This window comes from Penicillium solitum (genome assembly GCF_028829755.1).
Source record: "Penicillium solitum strain IBT 25940 chromosome Unknown utg000004l_segment0_segment0, whole genome shotgun sequence".
Taxonomy (NCBI): domain Eukaryota; kingdom Fungi; phylum Ascomycota; class Eurotiomycetes; order Eurotiales; family Aspergillaceae; genus Penicillium; species Penicillium solitum.
In genome coordinates, this window is record NW_027072124.1 from 3,179,461 (window position 1) to 3,193,724 (window position 14,264).

At 47.3% G+C, this 14,264-nt stretch overlaps 8 protein-coding genes across 8 annotated transcripts; 1 reads left to right on the plus strand and 7 right to left on the minus strand.

The window, feature by feature from the left end:
• Window positions 1-80: 80 nt before the first annotated feature.
• N7455_007206 (uncharacterized protein) lies at window positions 81-1,122 on the minus strand (the record flags this gene model as incomplete). The annotated part of the gene is made up of 4 exons (XM_065605559.1): window positions 81-188; window positions 234-522; window positions 578-971; window positions 1,116-1,122. The coding sequence occupies 4 exons, from the start codon at window positions 1,120-1,122 to the stop codon at window positions 81-83; spliced, it is 798 nt and encodes a 265-aa protein (XP_065461413.1).
• A 1,256-nt stretch (window positions 1,123-2,378) lies between these two features.
• On the minus strand, window positions 2,379-2,672 carry N7455_007207 (uncharacterized protein; the record flags this gene model as incomplete). Its single annotated transcript, XM_065605560.1, is given in 3 exon segments — window positions 2,379-2,465; window positions 2,482-2,541; window positions 2,592-2,672. 3 exon segments carry the CDS (start codon window positions 2,670-2,672, stop codon window positions 2,379-2,381), a joined length of 228 nt encoding a protein of 75 aa, XP_065461414.1.
• A 558-nt stretch (window positions 2,673-3,230) lies between these two features.
• N7455_007208 (translation machinery-associated protein 20) lies at window positions 3,231-4,131 on the minus strand (the record flags this gene model as incomplete). Its single annotated transcript, XM_040957765.1, has 3 exons — window positions 3,231-3,621; window positions 3,749-3,889; window positions 4,118-4,131. The coding sequence occupies 3 exons, from the start codon at window positions 4,129-4,131 to the stop codon at window positions 3,231-3,233; spliced, it is 546 nt and encodes a 181-aa protein (XP_040811728.1).
• A 359-nt stretch (window positions 4,132-4,490) lies between these two features.
• N7455_007209 (YchF/Obg family ATPase) lies at window positions 4,491-6,388 on the minus strand. Its single transcript, XM_040957701.2, has 3 exons — window positions 6,080-6,388; window positions 5,348-5,905; window positions 4,491-5,095 (listed from the first exon to the last, which is right to left on the minus strand). Exons 1-3 carry the CDS (start codon window positions 6,152-6,154, stop codon window positions 4,544-4,546), a joined length of 1,185 nt encoding a protein of 394 aa, XP_040811734.1. The 5' UTR covers window positions 6,155-6,388; the 3' UTR covers window positions 4,491-4,543.
• A 212-nt stretch (window positions 6,389-6,600) lies between these two features.
• On the minus strand, window positions 6,601-10,612 carry hir1 (putative histone transcription regulator Hir1). The gene is made up of 5 exons (XM_040957792.2): window positions 10,324-10,612; window positions 10,119-10,193; window positions 9,800-10,021; window positions 6,972-9,731; window positions 6,601-6,906 (listed from the first exon to the last, which is right to left on the minus strand). The coding sequence occupies exons 1-5, from the start codon at window positions 10,358-10,360 to the stop codon at window positions 6,809-6,811; spliced, it is 3,192 nt and encodes a 1,063-aa protein (XP_040811855.2). The 5' UTR covers window positions 10,361-10,612; the 3' UTR covers window positions 6,601-6,808.
• A 734-nt stretch (window positions 10,613-11,346) lies between these two features.
• On the minus strand, window positions 11,347-11,812 carry N7455_007211 (uncharacterized protein; the record flags this gene model as incomplete). The annotated part of the gene is made up of 3 exons (XM_040957752.2): window positions 11,730-11,812; window positions 11,550-11,620; window positions 11,347-11,461 (listed from the first exon to the last, which is right to left on the minus strand). Exons 1-3 carry the CDS (start codon window positions 11,781-11,783, stop codon window positions 11,347-11,349), a joined length of 240 nt encoding a protein of 79 aa, XP_040811813.1. The 5' UTR covers window positions 11,784-11,812.
• A 591-nt stretch (window positions 11,813-12,403) lies between these two features.
• On the minus strand, window positions 12,404-12,823 carry N7455_007212 (uncharacterized protein; the record flags this gene model as incomplete). The annotated part of the gene is made up of 1 exon (XM_040957821.2): window positions 12,404-12,823. One exon carries the CDS (start codon window positions 12,821-12,823, stop codon window positions 12,404-12,406), a length of 420 nt encoding a protein of 139 aa, XP_040811736.2.
• Window positions 12,824-13,251: 428 nt separating this feature from the next.
• N7455_007213 (uncharacterized protein) lies at window positions 13,252-14,052 on the plus strand (the record flags this gene model as incomplete). Its single annotated transcript, XM_040957753.2, has 1 exon — window positions 13,252-14,052. The coding sequence occupies one exon, from the start codon at window positions 13,252-13,254 to the stop codon at window positions 14,050-14,052; it is 801 nt and encodes a 266-aa protein (XP_040811841.2).
• Between the last annotated feature and the right edge of the window lie 212 nt (window positions 14,053-14,264).

Here is a 14,264-nt window from a genome sequence, read left to right on the forward strand (position 1 = left end):
ACTATCCTATCCACTTCATCCTTGTTGTAAAGATATTCCGAAATTCCTTGAGGTGTACATTAATGCTTCCTAGGAGCCTTCTAAGCAAGGAGTTTCTGGTGGGCTTTTATAAATTCCTCCCCCTTGAATTGAAAGTCTGAAAAGATGGCTAGGAACTGGGTGAGCTTGTTAGAATAGGGAGCATCTAGCTTGATCAGGAACACGAGCCTGCATCAATTTGTATTGGCCTTTACCTTGGCCACTACGAGAAAAGTCAAGACGATAAGTACTCTCATCATCCAAGTATGAAGGATAGTCGCTATCGTCAGGCATAGAATAATCACCAAACGTATGCAACCAGTCCCTTTTTGAAGGTTCTGGAGGTCCTCAGACATGATAGTCAAGGTGTCCATGCCAGCCAACTGTAAGATCTCATCAACCGAGAGCGTGGCGCATGCTTTGACTTTTGTGTTTATAGACCGCTTCTTGTAGAACTGCTGTGCCTGGACGCACAGACAAAGAAGAGGCATTTCATCTGAGTATCTATAACTGGTTAGCAAGACAGTTGGAACTGAATTTCTGAAGAAACCTGCCTTACTTCTCACCAAAATGCGCTTTTGCTTCGTGAACAAAAGGTGACATGGAAACACAACCGGCCTCACCAGCCAAGACGACTTGTTCCATCGTAAACACTATCGTTGCCAGGGTTTTTATCCCGCAAAGTGCCAATTCCCGACATGTCTGGAGGCCTTCCCATGTGGCGGCCACCTTCGTGACCAACCGATTGGTGTCAAAAGCAGGATCTAGGAGGTTACAAATTTTATATAACCCTAGCCAAATTTCTACCAGTAGGGTTCGATTTTGCCATTGATAAGCAACATACGTTTTCCTGTCTCGACTATCTTTTCTGTGTGATATGAGTAACACGGATTTGCCATCACATGCACAGCCCCAGTGATGTTGGGGATAATAAGAAAGGCTAACCGAATTGCCTGCGCGATTTGAAAGTCAGATCAATCTATAGGGCAGTAATGCACGGCTATGTAGGTTGGTCAAGCCCTAGAGCTACCCAGAAACTATGACTGCGCACTAGTGTGAATTAGAGAAGAAGCGATTAGATTGGTTCGTTGGATTACGACACATTGCTTCATTATATAGCCTCAGAGACTGATTCCCTTGACCCGTGTTTCGGATTTTGTGCTCTCGTTTCACTATGTCACCATCTCCCCTTGGTGTAAGGAAAGTTGATGCTAGCCTGGTGAGGCACGCTGGGCTTGCTCTGCTTTTTAAGGCGCAGGCCCGGCTTCTTGGCCCATTGACAGCCATAGAATATGGCGAGTATACTGTCTCTTATGAATAATTGCACTTGAAACCTCTCCAGCTCGCGCGACCAATTCGACTGGGAGCGCCGGAACCAGGAACTCCAATTGCGGTCGCCATCCCCCGAGGAGTCAACCATATTTTCTCGCAAATTGCCATTGTTTATGCCGGCGGAACCTGTGTGCCCTTGGACTCAAAACAGCCAGATATCTTCCTCGTGGTACGTTCCACACTAGCATTATTTAAGCAATTGTCGTCAGCCTTGGTAAATATATGTGACGATATCCTGTTATGTTTAATCATACATAGGACTGGAATGACGATGCTACATGAAACCCGCCACTCTTATGTGCACAACACGCTTTATTTATTTATTTTCGCTTTTCCAGCTGAAAGCAACCCACTAAGTGTTTTGTACTGATTTTTTTCATGTAGATTAGGTATAGATATTGCATGCACTCACTAATGCAATCTAATATTCCAAAATAGGCTGACGCAACTCGATCTCACTAGTGACAGATGGGGTACTTGTATAGCAACCAGGAATAATAAAGTGTGTCTGATATTTAGTCTGTGATACGAGACAGGAAAATTAGGCTCTAGATCATTGTCAGTACTTATTGCTCTGGTATTCTATACTGGCCTGCATATCTGGACCAGTTCTAATTGATATTTGGGCTTTTTACGCCGTCACTCTCAGTTCCATTTTAAAACCTGATGTTATACTGCAGTATTCGTCTCCACTTCTCAACAACAAAAACCCACTTAAGCAGGAAAGATTAGATACAAGAGATCTGGTAACACAGAATGCATGGGTAACACAGCATGCATGAGAGGCTTTAGAAGTATAGATATTGCTATTATGTACCAATTATGCATGGTGATATCACTAATTGTTCGTCGGAGCCTCTGCGATGATAAAACGTAGCTGTAAATATCGGAAGCTTCTCCAAACTCTGGATGTGAAGCTAGCTCTAGTGGACATTGAAAATTGGGGTTCTGTCGTAGTACAACGATCAGGTATTTCTGGTAACGTATCCCAGTCGACTTCCCCCGAACAATCCTTCCAAAGGTCGCTCTCAGATGGGCGGTATTCGGCTGTCCTTAGCTTCACATGAAGCTTCTCTTGACTTCCATCCGGGTTTGTCGAGGTATATCAGCCTGTTCTATGTATCAAAATACCAGACATGAGCGAGAAGGCACTCTGTAGTCAGGCATGCTGACAGGCAGCACATTCGAAAACTAATCTATTGATGTAATGGTAGGCTTCAGCGTCTGGGTTTTGGTCATACACATGCTTGCAGTACCAGTCGGACTGGAATATGGTCAGACTCGTGGGCTATCAAAATTTCTTGTCCAATGATCTCCCACATTCTGATTGTATTTTGCTCTTATGACCTCATATCGGCCAAACTTGTGAAAGCACGCGAACGAGCCTCGTCGCCTAATCGAGATAATCGGCTCATTCTGGGGATGTTTAAGTTATTATGTATCATATGGCTTCAAGATTCGTTGGCCTTGACTCACCGGCTGAGACCACAATCGGCATTTTCCGCCATTGGAAGGCATCGTGAAATAAGTGTCAACTAAATCACGAAGACATTAATGAAAAAGGGAAGTGGGTATTGGAAGCGCCCCGCAGAGCGTCATATATGTCTACTTCTGCTTCTACATATAAAACTACAAAGCCATATATCAAAAACAACTTTTACAGCCTCAATACAAGAAGCTATCTACACGTACATGTACATTCACTCAATACATCCATTGAACCAATCAGGATCCTCGTCCAGAGGGGATATTTCATTTCAAATCATCCAACACATACATGTAATCATCACCATACGTGCAGAGAGGTATAGTTTCAAGCCAAATCAAAAGACCCCAACCCCAGCCCAATGAATTCCATGCTTTTGAGATAAAACCATGTCTTAATCCAAATGCATTCTCCAAAGCCCATCACCAAGATAATGGCCTTCATCAATAACAACTCCCTTCCCTTTACTCTTAATCTCCTCAGTGCCAACCTTCAGCATACCAATCATACAAATCTCCTCCTTGCCCTCAGCCTTAACGCCAACGATCTGTCCAGCCTCAAGTGCATGCTCGGCATCAGGTAGACGGCCTCCGGGGGAGGTGAGACCGGGAGCCATGAGTGTTGCGCCGGAAAGCACGAAGCGGATGGCGCCGCGGTCGATCTGGATTGTTGGGACAGCGGAGGGGTAGGCGTGGATGAGGCGGAGGTGGGGGACTGGAGGTCCGTCGATGGGTTGGAAGAAGAGGGGGGTTGAGTCTATTGTGTAGAGGGTCACGCGATCGGGTCTGGGGTGGTGGGTTTGGTTAGCTTTTGGGTCCGCGGGATACAATGCATAGCATATTTATGTCGGAACGTTGGAGATGACGTTGCTGGAATTGGATGGCGAAAAAAAAAGGGGATCGGGAACTGTACAGTTTCACGGCTTCCAATGAGGCCTTCTTGGGCATGACATCTTCAATGAAGGGCTCGAGGCCTGGGTATGTCTCCAGCAGCTTTTGACGCAGGCCGCGCTGCACTGAGGACTTGACCTTAGACCGGTTGCTTGGAGGAATACTAGATGGAACACGGATGTTAGCTAGTGTTTTTGGTAAGCATTGGTGGCCATAGCTATTCCATAGGAGCTATTTATATCTTGATCTGGATTGTTGAACAGCTGCTGCGGTCTTTGCGGTGCCTCAAACGGAGGAAGATGTGTGCTCCCATTTAACAGGCAGAAGGTTCCGAACAAGCTGCTGGCCCAGCTGTGGGATTGCCGTGATTGGATTGAAGGGCTTGACTCACTCTTTCTTAAACATGATGCTGGTTGAGGTTGTGATAATATGAGAATCAAGCTCTTGATACGGAAGTGGGATGCGCGGGGATGGCGTCACGTGATCAATATATTGCTTTGCATTTTTTTTACTTGATACTAAATGGCTCAGAATAGAATAAAATGGATGATAATATATTATGAATATGAGGTATGGTACACTGGTGTCTAGGAATGAAGATAATTGAGCCATATATAGAGCACGAATAAGGTATATTGTGTAAAAACAAACATGTTGAACGTGGCGGATACAAAAGGAACGACCTCGGGAGCAATGATGGCTTAGATCAGGCAAGTCAAATTGGCATACGAGAAAATCAAAATCTAAAGTTGAAAAAAAAAGAGTTATGAAGACTCAACACTGGTGTATCATTTAAAGAACTATTGTCTATGTGCACCTAGTGCTTAGCAGCACCGGCCTTAATGAGCATGATATCGCCGTCCTCGACGACGTAATCCTTGCCCTTGGTCATAATCTTGCCAGCAGCCTTGATGCTGTTCTCATCACCGTGCTCACGGAGAGAGGCGTAGTTGTACACGATAGCCTGGATGAAGGTCTTCTCGAAGTCGGTGTGAATGACACCGGCAGCAGCGGGAGCCTTAATACCCTTACGGATGGTCCACTGGCGAACCTCGTCCTCACCAGTGGTGAAGAAGCTACCGAGGTTCATGGACTGACGCATGGTAGTGATGATCTTGGGCAGACCGGACTTGGTGCCCAGGGTCTTGCACTCAGCCTCAGCGGCCGCATCATCGTGCATCAGGGTCAGACGCTCCTCGAACTGGGCCGAGACGGGAAGAATGGGGTCACCGGGGGAGTTGGTCTTGATCCACTCAAAGACCTTGGGAAGGTACTTGTTCTTCTGGCGGATGTAATCTCTCTCGCTCAGGTTGACCAAGTACACAACGGGCTTGGCAGTGAGAAGGAACAGAGGGTTGATGACTTCGACCTATAACCAATTTGGTTAGCATGAGATGTCTCAAAGAGTTTGAGTGATGTAATCATGTAGAAGTGGACTCCAAAATTTCAGCATATAACTTTTTTTCTCAAGGTGCCCTCGGATTGTGAGTATCCTTTTAATGAGGGCACTCAACGAGCTGGGTTAATTTCGAGCAGTGCTCTTATTCATCAGGTAAGGAGGTGGTGTGGATAGAAGGGCAAATTTGGTGGGGAGAGAAAAAGAGAAAATTTTCCAACATACCTCTTTGGGGTTCCAGTCACCCTTACGGATGTCATTGCCATCCTTCAGGAACTGAAGAATCTTGGCAGTAGTAGCCTCTTCTTCCTTGAGCTTCTTCATCTCCAGAGACTGTCCACCACGACGAGTCTGCTTGCCAAGAAGATCAAGAGCCTTCTCAACAAACTCGATATCCTTGATGCGGAGCTCCTCGTTGATGATGGTCAGATCACGGCAAGGATCGACGTCACCCTCAACGTGGATGATCTCGGCATCATCGAAGCAGCGAACCACCTGGAAGATGGCATCGACAGCGCGGATGTGCGACAGGAAAGAGTTACCCAGACCGGCTCCGGTCGAGGCACCGCGGGTGAGACCGGCAATATCGTACACAGTCAAGTTGGCAGGAACCTGCGACTTGGGCTTGTAGTGCTCGCAGAGCCAGTCGAACCGCTCATCGGGAACGATGACACGGGCCTCCTCGGGGTCAATAGTGGCATATGGGAAATTGGCCGGGTTACCGAGGGAGGACTTGGTGATGGACTGGAAGAGTGTCGACTTGCCGACATTGGCAAGACCAACCTGAAGCCATATTGTTAGTCAATCATGGTTGGGAAGAAAAGAAGAAAAATTTTGTGGGAGGAAAGGGGGCAAGGGGGTTTAAATAGTTTTTTTTTTTCGGGAGTTAAAAAGTGGACTGTGCTGTGTGGAAAAAGGGAAAAAAAAAAAGAAAGGGTGGGGGCCTAGCTCACATACGATACCGCTCTTCAAGTTGTTTCCTGGACGGCCCAAGAGGACCTTTTCCTGGACTACCTGCTTCTTGGGTGCCATTTTATTGGATTTTTTCTTCTTGCTTGAGTAGAGGCGACAGAAGAGAGGTGGGAGGTGGGGGGGAAGTCGAAAGGCGGAAGCGGGAACAAGGATGGAGCGCGCCAAATGCAGAACCAGCTGCGGATCGATCGACGATACGAAGGAAAAAGATTGAGGAAGTGGAAGACGTGATTGCGGATGCCCACAGAACTTGTGGACAAGGTCAATGAGTAAAAAGAGAGTAAATGAATGCGTGTTTAGCTATCAAAAAAGCAAAGTTGTTGAGGTACGCGCCAGATATCTTCAAATTTTCTGCCTGCAGAGCTGTTACCGCCCACGTGAAGGTCAAGCCCTGACGACGTCACCACATCAATGTGGGTGCCATGTACGTAATACTGTGTGTCGAGGGTTATTATAGTACCTACCTAGGTACATAAGTTACATGTAGGTAGAACAAGACTACATCGTAGCGAGATGGGAACAGGTTGGCTTAAATAAGAAACCCCAGAAGAGAACCTATGATACAAATACACCATGAAAATGAGATATATCATCTCCAATCCCGCCTCAGCAGAGATAAATAATGCAAACCCTTTTGGGTGACCCAGCCCGAACCTATTAAACGCCAGCAAAAACAGAAAAAAAAAGGTATAGGTAGCAAGAGAGAAACTATCATTAAAGATCCATTACATCGCCATGCTCCGATGTAGTGTCAACCATATCCAGCAGCTTAGCATAAGGCACTGTCACACGTTGAAGGTCACGGTGTTTGCCTGGACGAAAGTGTGTTAGTAATTGAAGCGTTAAGAAAAGAGAAGCACGAAGAACAAAAACATACCAAGTGCTAAAATCACCTCCTTCAACAATGTTTCCCGTGGCCAGCCACACAGATCATCGGATCCTTCGCGCCAGTTACGGCCTTCGCGCTCATTAGCCTGCAATTTCAGGACTCCCTCGCTTGCATCATCTTCGTCCTCGAAAAGACCGCCAATGAGGCCCTTCAGGAGCTCCTCGACCTTCAGCTTCAGACCCTCGGCACCAATGCGCTTGGCGTACATGGATAGGTATAACCGGAACTCTTCCTTCGCACCCAGGGACAGAGCAGCAGCGAGACGGTTTTCGAGATGAGCAATGGATACGCTGGACTCGAAAGTCTCATACCCTTCACGTGATAATAGAACCTTGATGAGACGCTGGAGGAAGTATGCTCTTCCGCGGAGGAGGGTCTCATTCGTGGTGTTTCGCTCCAACCAAGGAATGATGCCAGCTGCGACAGCTGCCTTGGCATCCTTGTTGTCTTGCTGTGCGTCCTTGGCCTGCAAGTTGCTCACGGGTGCGTCTGTGGTGTTCCAGTACTGACTGCCGACGGCCCACCAGGCTTCCGAGATGCGCTGCCATGTGAACATGGATGGGGAATAGGAGTATCCTTCGCCGTTAGACAAAGAAACGATGACTCGGCCTTCCGAATTAATTCGTGCGTCTGTTACTGCGGGAGCAGCGGTGGGGTTCGCGCCCATGGTATGGATTGCAGCATCCAGGACTGGCTGGAGAGAGACTGGTGGGTGAGGGGAAGACAAGTGTTTCACATTCCAGACATAGCACATGCCCACAGAGGATATGCACAGGATCCACGGTCCATTGCACTCCAAGATGACAGGCTGTGCCTCGAGAACAAGTGCACTTACCAGACGGCGACCCGCCGGCGTCCAAAGATAGATTGATCCATCCTCACAGCCAGCTGCCCACATGCTCTGATTACCAGTAACAAGCAGGACAGTCCGCGGTAAGAAATCCTGCCACAGTGGCTGGTCTCCACGGAACAATGTCAGCCGTACTGGCTCGCGGTCCACCACACGACCAGTCAGACTTGCTGGTGATGGGTTCCGAGCTTCGAAAACCACGTCCACACGACTCTTGGTAGAACCCGAGTCTGTACCAAGGGCAGGTTGTTCCGTCGGTTTCCCGCTCGAATCTAGCGCACGGAGAATCTGACTGCGAATTTTGGGAACTGCCAGACGAAGTTGACTGACCGACATGCAAGGATTTGTGACTGCGGGGCGAATGAACTCTGGAGTTTGCTGTTGACCGGTCGTGGCAGATTGAACCTGAGCTGGTAGAAGGCCGTCGGGGGTGTTGGCCATGATGGGAGTTGCACCGTTTTGACTGGCAAGTGTCACACGCTTTTCTACACTGCCGTCTTCGTCGCCTTCTATTTGGGCCAGCTTGCGCTTGTTTCCAAGAAGGAGAGCGGCCAGGCCGCCCTTGGGTAGACCATCAAATGGTTTTGACAGGTCAACGATGGTGGTGGGGGCGTCAGCCTTGACCTGATTGCTGACAGATGCCATCAAACGGGCTTGTGGGAGAGATGACTCGCCGGCCCCAGCTCCGGAGACTAGTAATGGAGCGATACGCTTTTTGCCCTCTTTGGTGTAAGTTGGACGCTGCTTAAGTTTTTCCAGCTTGGCTTTGTAAGGGTCAGGCTTCTCTGATTCTGTGGCGGCAGGTGTCGAAGGAGTTCCGTTGGTCTGTGTCTTCGTAGCCTCTGGAGCTGGCGAAGAGCCCCGAGCAGGTGTGGCCCCATTTGATGGCTGAGGAGCTTTGTCTCCATTGGTGGTAGGTTCAGCGCCATCGCCCATCAGTGCACCCATTCTCCCCTCAACGTGCTTGATCTCACCAGCCTTGCTCTTCTCCTCTAGCAACAAGCTGTCGGTAGTTTCTGTGATACCGGCGCCCTTTCGATTGGTTCCGAACTTGGTGAGTGATTTCTCATTCTCTTCCATTTCCGTGGCCCAGCCTAGCTCGCCGTCTTCAAACCTGACCGCCACAATTGTGCCATCCAGGGCAGTAGCAAAGAGACATTTTCCATCAGGTGTCCATGCCAGGTCTGAAATAGCTTTAGCAGCCATTTCCTGCGCAACCACAATCGGTCGTGCATTGCTCGTAATCCAGATACTAAGGGATTTGTCTCCACCGGCACAAGCAATGACGGTAATGTGGTGTTGTGGTACAGGCTGCCCATCGGCTTGCTTCTTACCAGGCGGCTCGGTTGCATAAAGTCGTGGAGAGAACGAACAAACCTCAACAGGTGCCTCATGTCCAATCAGGTTGATGTCACCATCCCATGATCCACGGTTTATAATGGCGACAGAGCTCACAGGACCGTTCACCGCATTTGCAGCTGCAATGTGCATCCCATCAGGCGACCAAGAGCAACGACGGAAATAGGCTGTCAAAGGAGAATTGGCGAATGGGGCTGTGATTGTTTGCTCAAGAACGAAATTGTTCATATGGTCGTGAGCTGAAGAATTAGGGGCAGGGGAGGTGAATCGGAAGATGCGAACGGTCCGATCATCGCTGGCAGTTGCGAAATATTTGTTTGCTGGATCAAAAGTGATGCCCTTGACGTGACTCTGGTGGATCGCTATCGTCTTCAACTTTTCAAATGAGTGGCCAGACCACACCACGACCTTTGAGTCCAGCCCAACGGAGACCAGTATCGATGAGTCGAAGGACCATCCAAGATCCTGGACATCATTGTCGTGGCCGATCAATCGCCGAATCGTGCGCCAGTTTTCGACAGGGGGTGCTTCATCAGAACCTAAAAGTTTTCCCATAAATGTCAGTGTCTGTCTCCATCTCTCCATATCCAGTGTGTCCAAAGCATACCAAATGTTGATGAGTGTGTTGGAGGGTTAGCGTCAAGGGTGTACACGCAAACAATCTTGTCATCTGCGCCTGACGCCAGGTATTTCCCGTTGGGTGAAAAACGGACGGTATGAATTGTGCCTGAGTGGTTGCTCATGGACGCCAGTTGTTTTGGCTTGCCCTCAAGCTCGGGAGTTCCGGTGCCGTAAATAGCATCTGTTGACCAGATTCGCACGTATCCATCTAAAGCGAATCAAAATCCAGATGTCAGCCATAATTTCCTTCCCCGGCGCATGATCTTCGTGACCTCCGCCTCAACACAAAAAAGGGTCGAGCTCACCTCCAGCAGCTGTGACTAGTCGCTTCCCATCTGGCGAGACATCGCAGCTGTAAACCTCGAAATCCTTCCGTTCACCTGTATCAGAGCAATGACATTAGCAAATTTGGCCCTTTAATGGGATGAATTTGGTTCTGCTCTCATAAAGCACTGTGTCTCCGTCCCGACGGTGTCGAGCAAAGAAAACCAGGGCGATCAAGCTCCGTACCTCCATGCGTGAGCCAAACCGGCTTTATGATATGCATCGCGCCCGTCCCGAAGCAAAAATCACAGTTATTCGCTTTTTTCTGAAAGATTTGAGTGGTCGTATCTCGAGATAAGGTGATGCGACACGTATCAGCACCAATGTGCGCGGAGCGTGGGTAAGGAGGGGAGCGGCGCGGCGTGTCGGAGCTGGTCTTTCGGTGTTTATATGAGTTTGACGTGGAACATGGCAGGACCAAGAGCCAAAACAAACAGGTTCCTCGGTCACGAGATTCAAGAAAGAAACGAAAAAATGAGGCTCAGGTCAAGATGAGAGATGAGACCGGAGATTAAAAGGGCGCGAATCCAAAAGTCGCGATCTCCAGATTTGCCTGGTCCGAGCTCCCGCGTTGATAGTGGTCTTTCGAACTACACTGCAAGGGCTAGCACTTATTGCTTTCTTTTTGAGGGGGATCAATGTCATTATATATGTTTTATCATATACAGATTTTTTTTTCTCTGCTTAGTGGCTTCGTAGTTTCATCAAACAAAGTGTTACAGGGCAAACATGGTTCTATACCAGAAAGTATAGCCACTTAGTGTATACCTGGACAACCTCGTCTTTGATAAAAGATTATAGTAAAACCCTAAAGATAAAACATTCCTCAGGCACCGGTGCATGATATTTTTCTCATTCAATTACAGAATTACATGTTGGGGTCTCGGTGTCTGAGGTTGATCCCTTGGTGAATAGTAAGAGGCGAAACATCTAGATATCTCTATAATAACAAAGCCAAACAATACAGACTAAAGCTCCTAGTGAAAGGACCTCTGTGGGATAGGTAATTAATGATTTCCTTTGGTGAAGGACTACAATCTATGAAAGTATCGAATGAAGATTCTCTACTAGATATCCTTACTACAACTACATCAAAACACATGTTTATAAATGAAACACAAATATCCATTGGTTATTGGTTATTGGTTATTCACATAAATCAAGCCTTCATAATACAACAATTACTTGCCAACATTACGACATAGAAATTTATTTCTTGCCGGATCCTCCGGATCCACCAGAGGGGGCAGTGTAGGTCGAGCTTCCCGACCCGCTGTTGTAGTAGGAGCTTCCATTGGGGTTGGAGTAGTAGTAAGAGCCATTGCTAAAGCAAGCAGTCAGAATATACTATTTCCATCCACTGCATATGCCTATGCCTATTCATGACAGCTTCGTTCAAAGCAGATACTTACGTATTGGAGTAGTGGTAGCTGTTCGAGTTAGACGCGCTGGAGCCGTAGTCGCGCGAGCAATAGTGGTTGCCCTAATTTGGCTTTGGTAAGTATCATGTTCATTATAGTTTAACATTTACCAAGAACAAATCCATATATTGTGTTCTTGGTGGCATAACATAGAGGGGGGATGAGGCATACCTGGCTGTTGGTGCCGGAACTGTCAGTGGTGTATCCCTTTCCGGAGCTAGACATGGTGGATGTTTTGTAGGCTATGTTATTGCTTTGGGGGTAATATAGAGGAGAAAAGAAAATTAAGGAAAAACGGAGAGGAGGGGGGTTAATACTATACCAGTGATACTGGTTGAGGTGGGGGGAAGCGGCACGAGTAGATCGGCGGGGAACCTATCGTTGAATGTTGCCACTTCTCGGAAGCGATGACACTTTTTGACGCTTTATTTATTTTGTTTGGACCTGTGTATACTCAAAATATGTAGATAAAGTGTGATAGTCAAGTGTTGGTGCATTAAACTGTGATAGAGAGTACAGATATAGCTCTCTCAGGCTGCCTTGAAAATGAGTATGTGATGTATCGACCGCCACTTAATTGATCTAACAGACAAGATATTTAGAAGGGGGAAAGGGGGAAATGCGGTATCTACGGAGCAACTGGTTACAAGTCTACAAGAGGTATGCGAGCAGAACCGACAGGCCATGTACGATGTAGGTCACGAAATGGCAGCTTGCGGACAACATTGTTTTTTTCTTTTTTTAATAACGACATATTTTATTCTAGACATTTTCTTAAGATACGGAAATCAACTTCGGATACGAATCAGAATGAACCATCTTATCCGTCTAGCTAATGCAACAGACTACTCACGACTATCCAAGATAAAAGCCATGTCCTCGTGAGCCGCCTCCAATTGACCAGCAACTGTGTAGTTGATATCGCGATAGATAGTAGTCGACTCTTTAAGGCAGTTCAAGGACCTAACCAATCCAGGCAGGATCCTCGTGCTGCAAAAGTCCTGGAACTCACCAAGGAAATAGCCTGGGGAGCTAATCAGGACAGTTGTACACATACGGGACTTCCGGGCCATTCTCTCAGCGAGCTGTGCGATGACCTCTAAATAAACGATCAGGTCACAAATGACTTTGATGGTTTCTGCGCGGCGATCTTCCAATAGATGGAGGGAGCGCGCCTCGCGGAGTAGAGCATCCTGGAATAAATCGCATTCTTGTTCGAAATGCTGTTCGTAGGTCAGGTGGTTGGGTTTTGTAAGAAGCGGCATTATTGCGGGTGAGAACTAGCGAATTGTCCGGTGGGAGATGTTGAGGAATACTCGATAACGTGGGAAATGTCTGGCTTTATATTGCTGTTCGGCTTGGGATTGTTTTGTTCAAACAAATATACCTTGCCACAAAGAAGCACAAAACTTTTTGAAACAGAGCTCTTCATTCTTTGTCGAAACTCTCAGACAAGCCTTTTACATTGCCTACATTGCCTTTGTCCTTGTTCTCTTCCAGGTCATTGTTGTCTTTTTTGCATGATCTTCTTTTCTTTCTTCTCTTTTCTTTCTTCTCATGGAGATCTATCGCAACCCAACGAGGTCCTTTATGCCGATCCATACTTACTATATATAGCACCATCAGTCCATCATCTGATCTGTACCCATGCTAATCATTCGAAATCATCGACATGCAATACTGATACATCAGTATGGCACCTTCAGAGCAGTCTTGGGTTCCCTCCAATCGTCCCGCAGGGATTCCAACCACAACCCTAGATGTACCTCCAGCAACAGCCACCCCAGCACGGCGATACGGCAAGACCCAAGACGAAGGAGCTAGATGCCAACAATGGCTCGAAGACCCCACAGACCCCACATGCCAAATCCAGCCCAGCACGCTGACAGTAGACGACCTTCTAAGCACACGTTGGTACGTTCATACCATGCATAATAACATCCCATTCCAGGTTGCGGAGAATGCCTTCGAACTGGGATATACCAATGGAGCGGTATACAACCAAACACTAACACAGAGTCATGCAGGGGGTGAGCTTGGGCTTGCTGGCTGCGAAAACATATATGACATCCTTGTGGGAAAGGGATTGATCATCGCAGAGGGGATGTTCAGAAGTGACGGGCCTCAGTTTTCCCAGATTGCCCGAGCTCATATGCAGGAGGTTACTGACCCCCAGAGTTTGCGACACTTCTATGCTTGTGATATTGTCAATATCGAGACTAAGAGTTTCATAGAGAAGGTTCTTTATTCTTCGCGCAATGATCTCACTTGGCCTCCGGTCTGTGCAGCACCGCTGATCTGGGAGTATAATACACCCGAGTACCAGGGTCTTCTGGGTACACGTATTGGAAAGTGTGCGGTGTATCTGGTTCTGGAGATTTTTCCTAGAGGTACGTATTATATTGCTAGGGTTGTGACCTGGGATGTGGATTGCTCAATTGAGATTAGGTTTGATATTGAACCTATTCCGGCATCTATGGGTTCTACTGATTGATTTTATTCTTTTCAAGTATGTGTTTGGTTTGAATTAACTAGGATTTTCACGGCCTTTTTACTAGGAGCTGTTAACAATGTACTCGTTTTAGTGACCTCCATATCCAATGTAAATTCTTTAAGACTATGTAATTTTCTACCCGCCATCGATTTTGGTACTGGTGCTTCGCATCAAATCTCTAGCTACGTAGTTAAACTAGAAATGTCAGCGTA

What these genes read in the sequence shown, in the direction of transcription:
- hir1 (XM_040957792.2), bottom strand. Translation starts at nt 10,360, where the DNA reads ATGCATATCATAAAGCCGGTTTGGCTCACGCATGGAG. An exon ending in AACACACTCATCAACATTTG is followed by an intron (nt 9,732 to 9,799) that starts GTATGCTTTGGA and finishes GAAAACTTTTAG; the next exon opens with GTTCTGATGAAGCACCCCCT. An exon ending in GGAGGTGATTTTAGCACTTG is followed by an intron (nt 6,907 to 6,971) that starts GTATGTTTTTGT and finishes ACTTTCGTCCAG; the next exon opens with GCAAACACCGTGACCTTCAA.
- N7455_007209 (XM_040957701.2), bottom strand. Translation starts at nt 6,154, where the DNA reads ATGGCACCCAAGAAGCAGGTAGTCCAGGAAAAGGTCCTCTTGGGCCGT. An exon ending in ACAACTTGAAGAGCGGTATC is followed by an intron (nt 5,906 to 6,079) that starts GTATGTGAGCTA and finishes ATATGGCTTCAG; the next exon opens with GTTGGTCTTGCCAATGTCGG. An exon ending in GTGACTGGAACCCCAAAGAG is followed by an intron (nt 5,096 to 5,347) that starts GTATGTTGGAAA and finishes AATTGGTTATAG; the next exon opens with GTCGAAGTCATCAACCCTCT.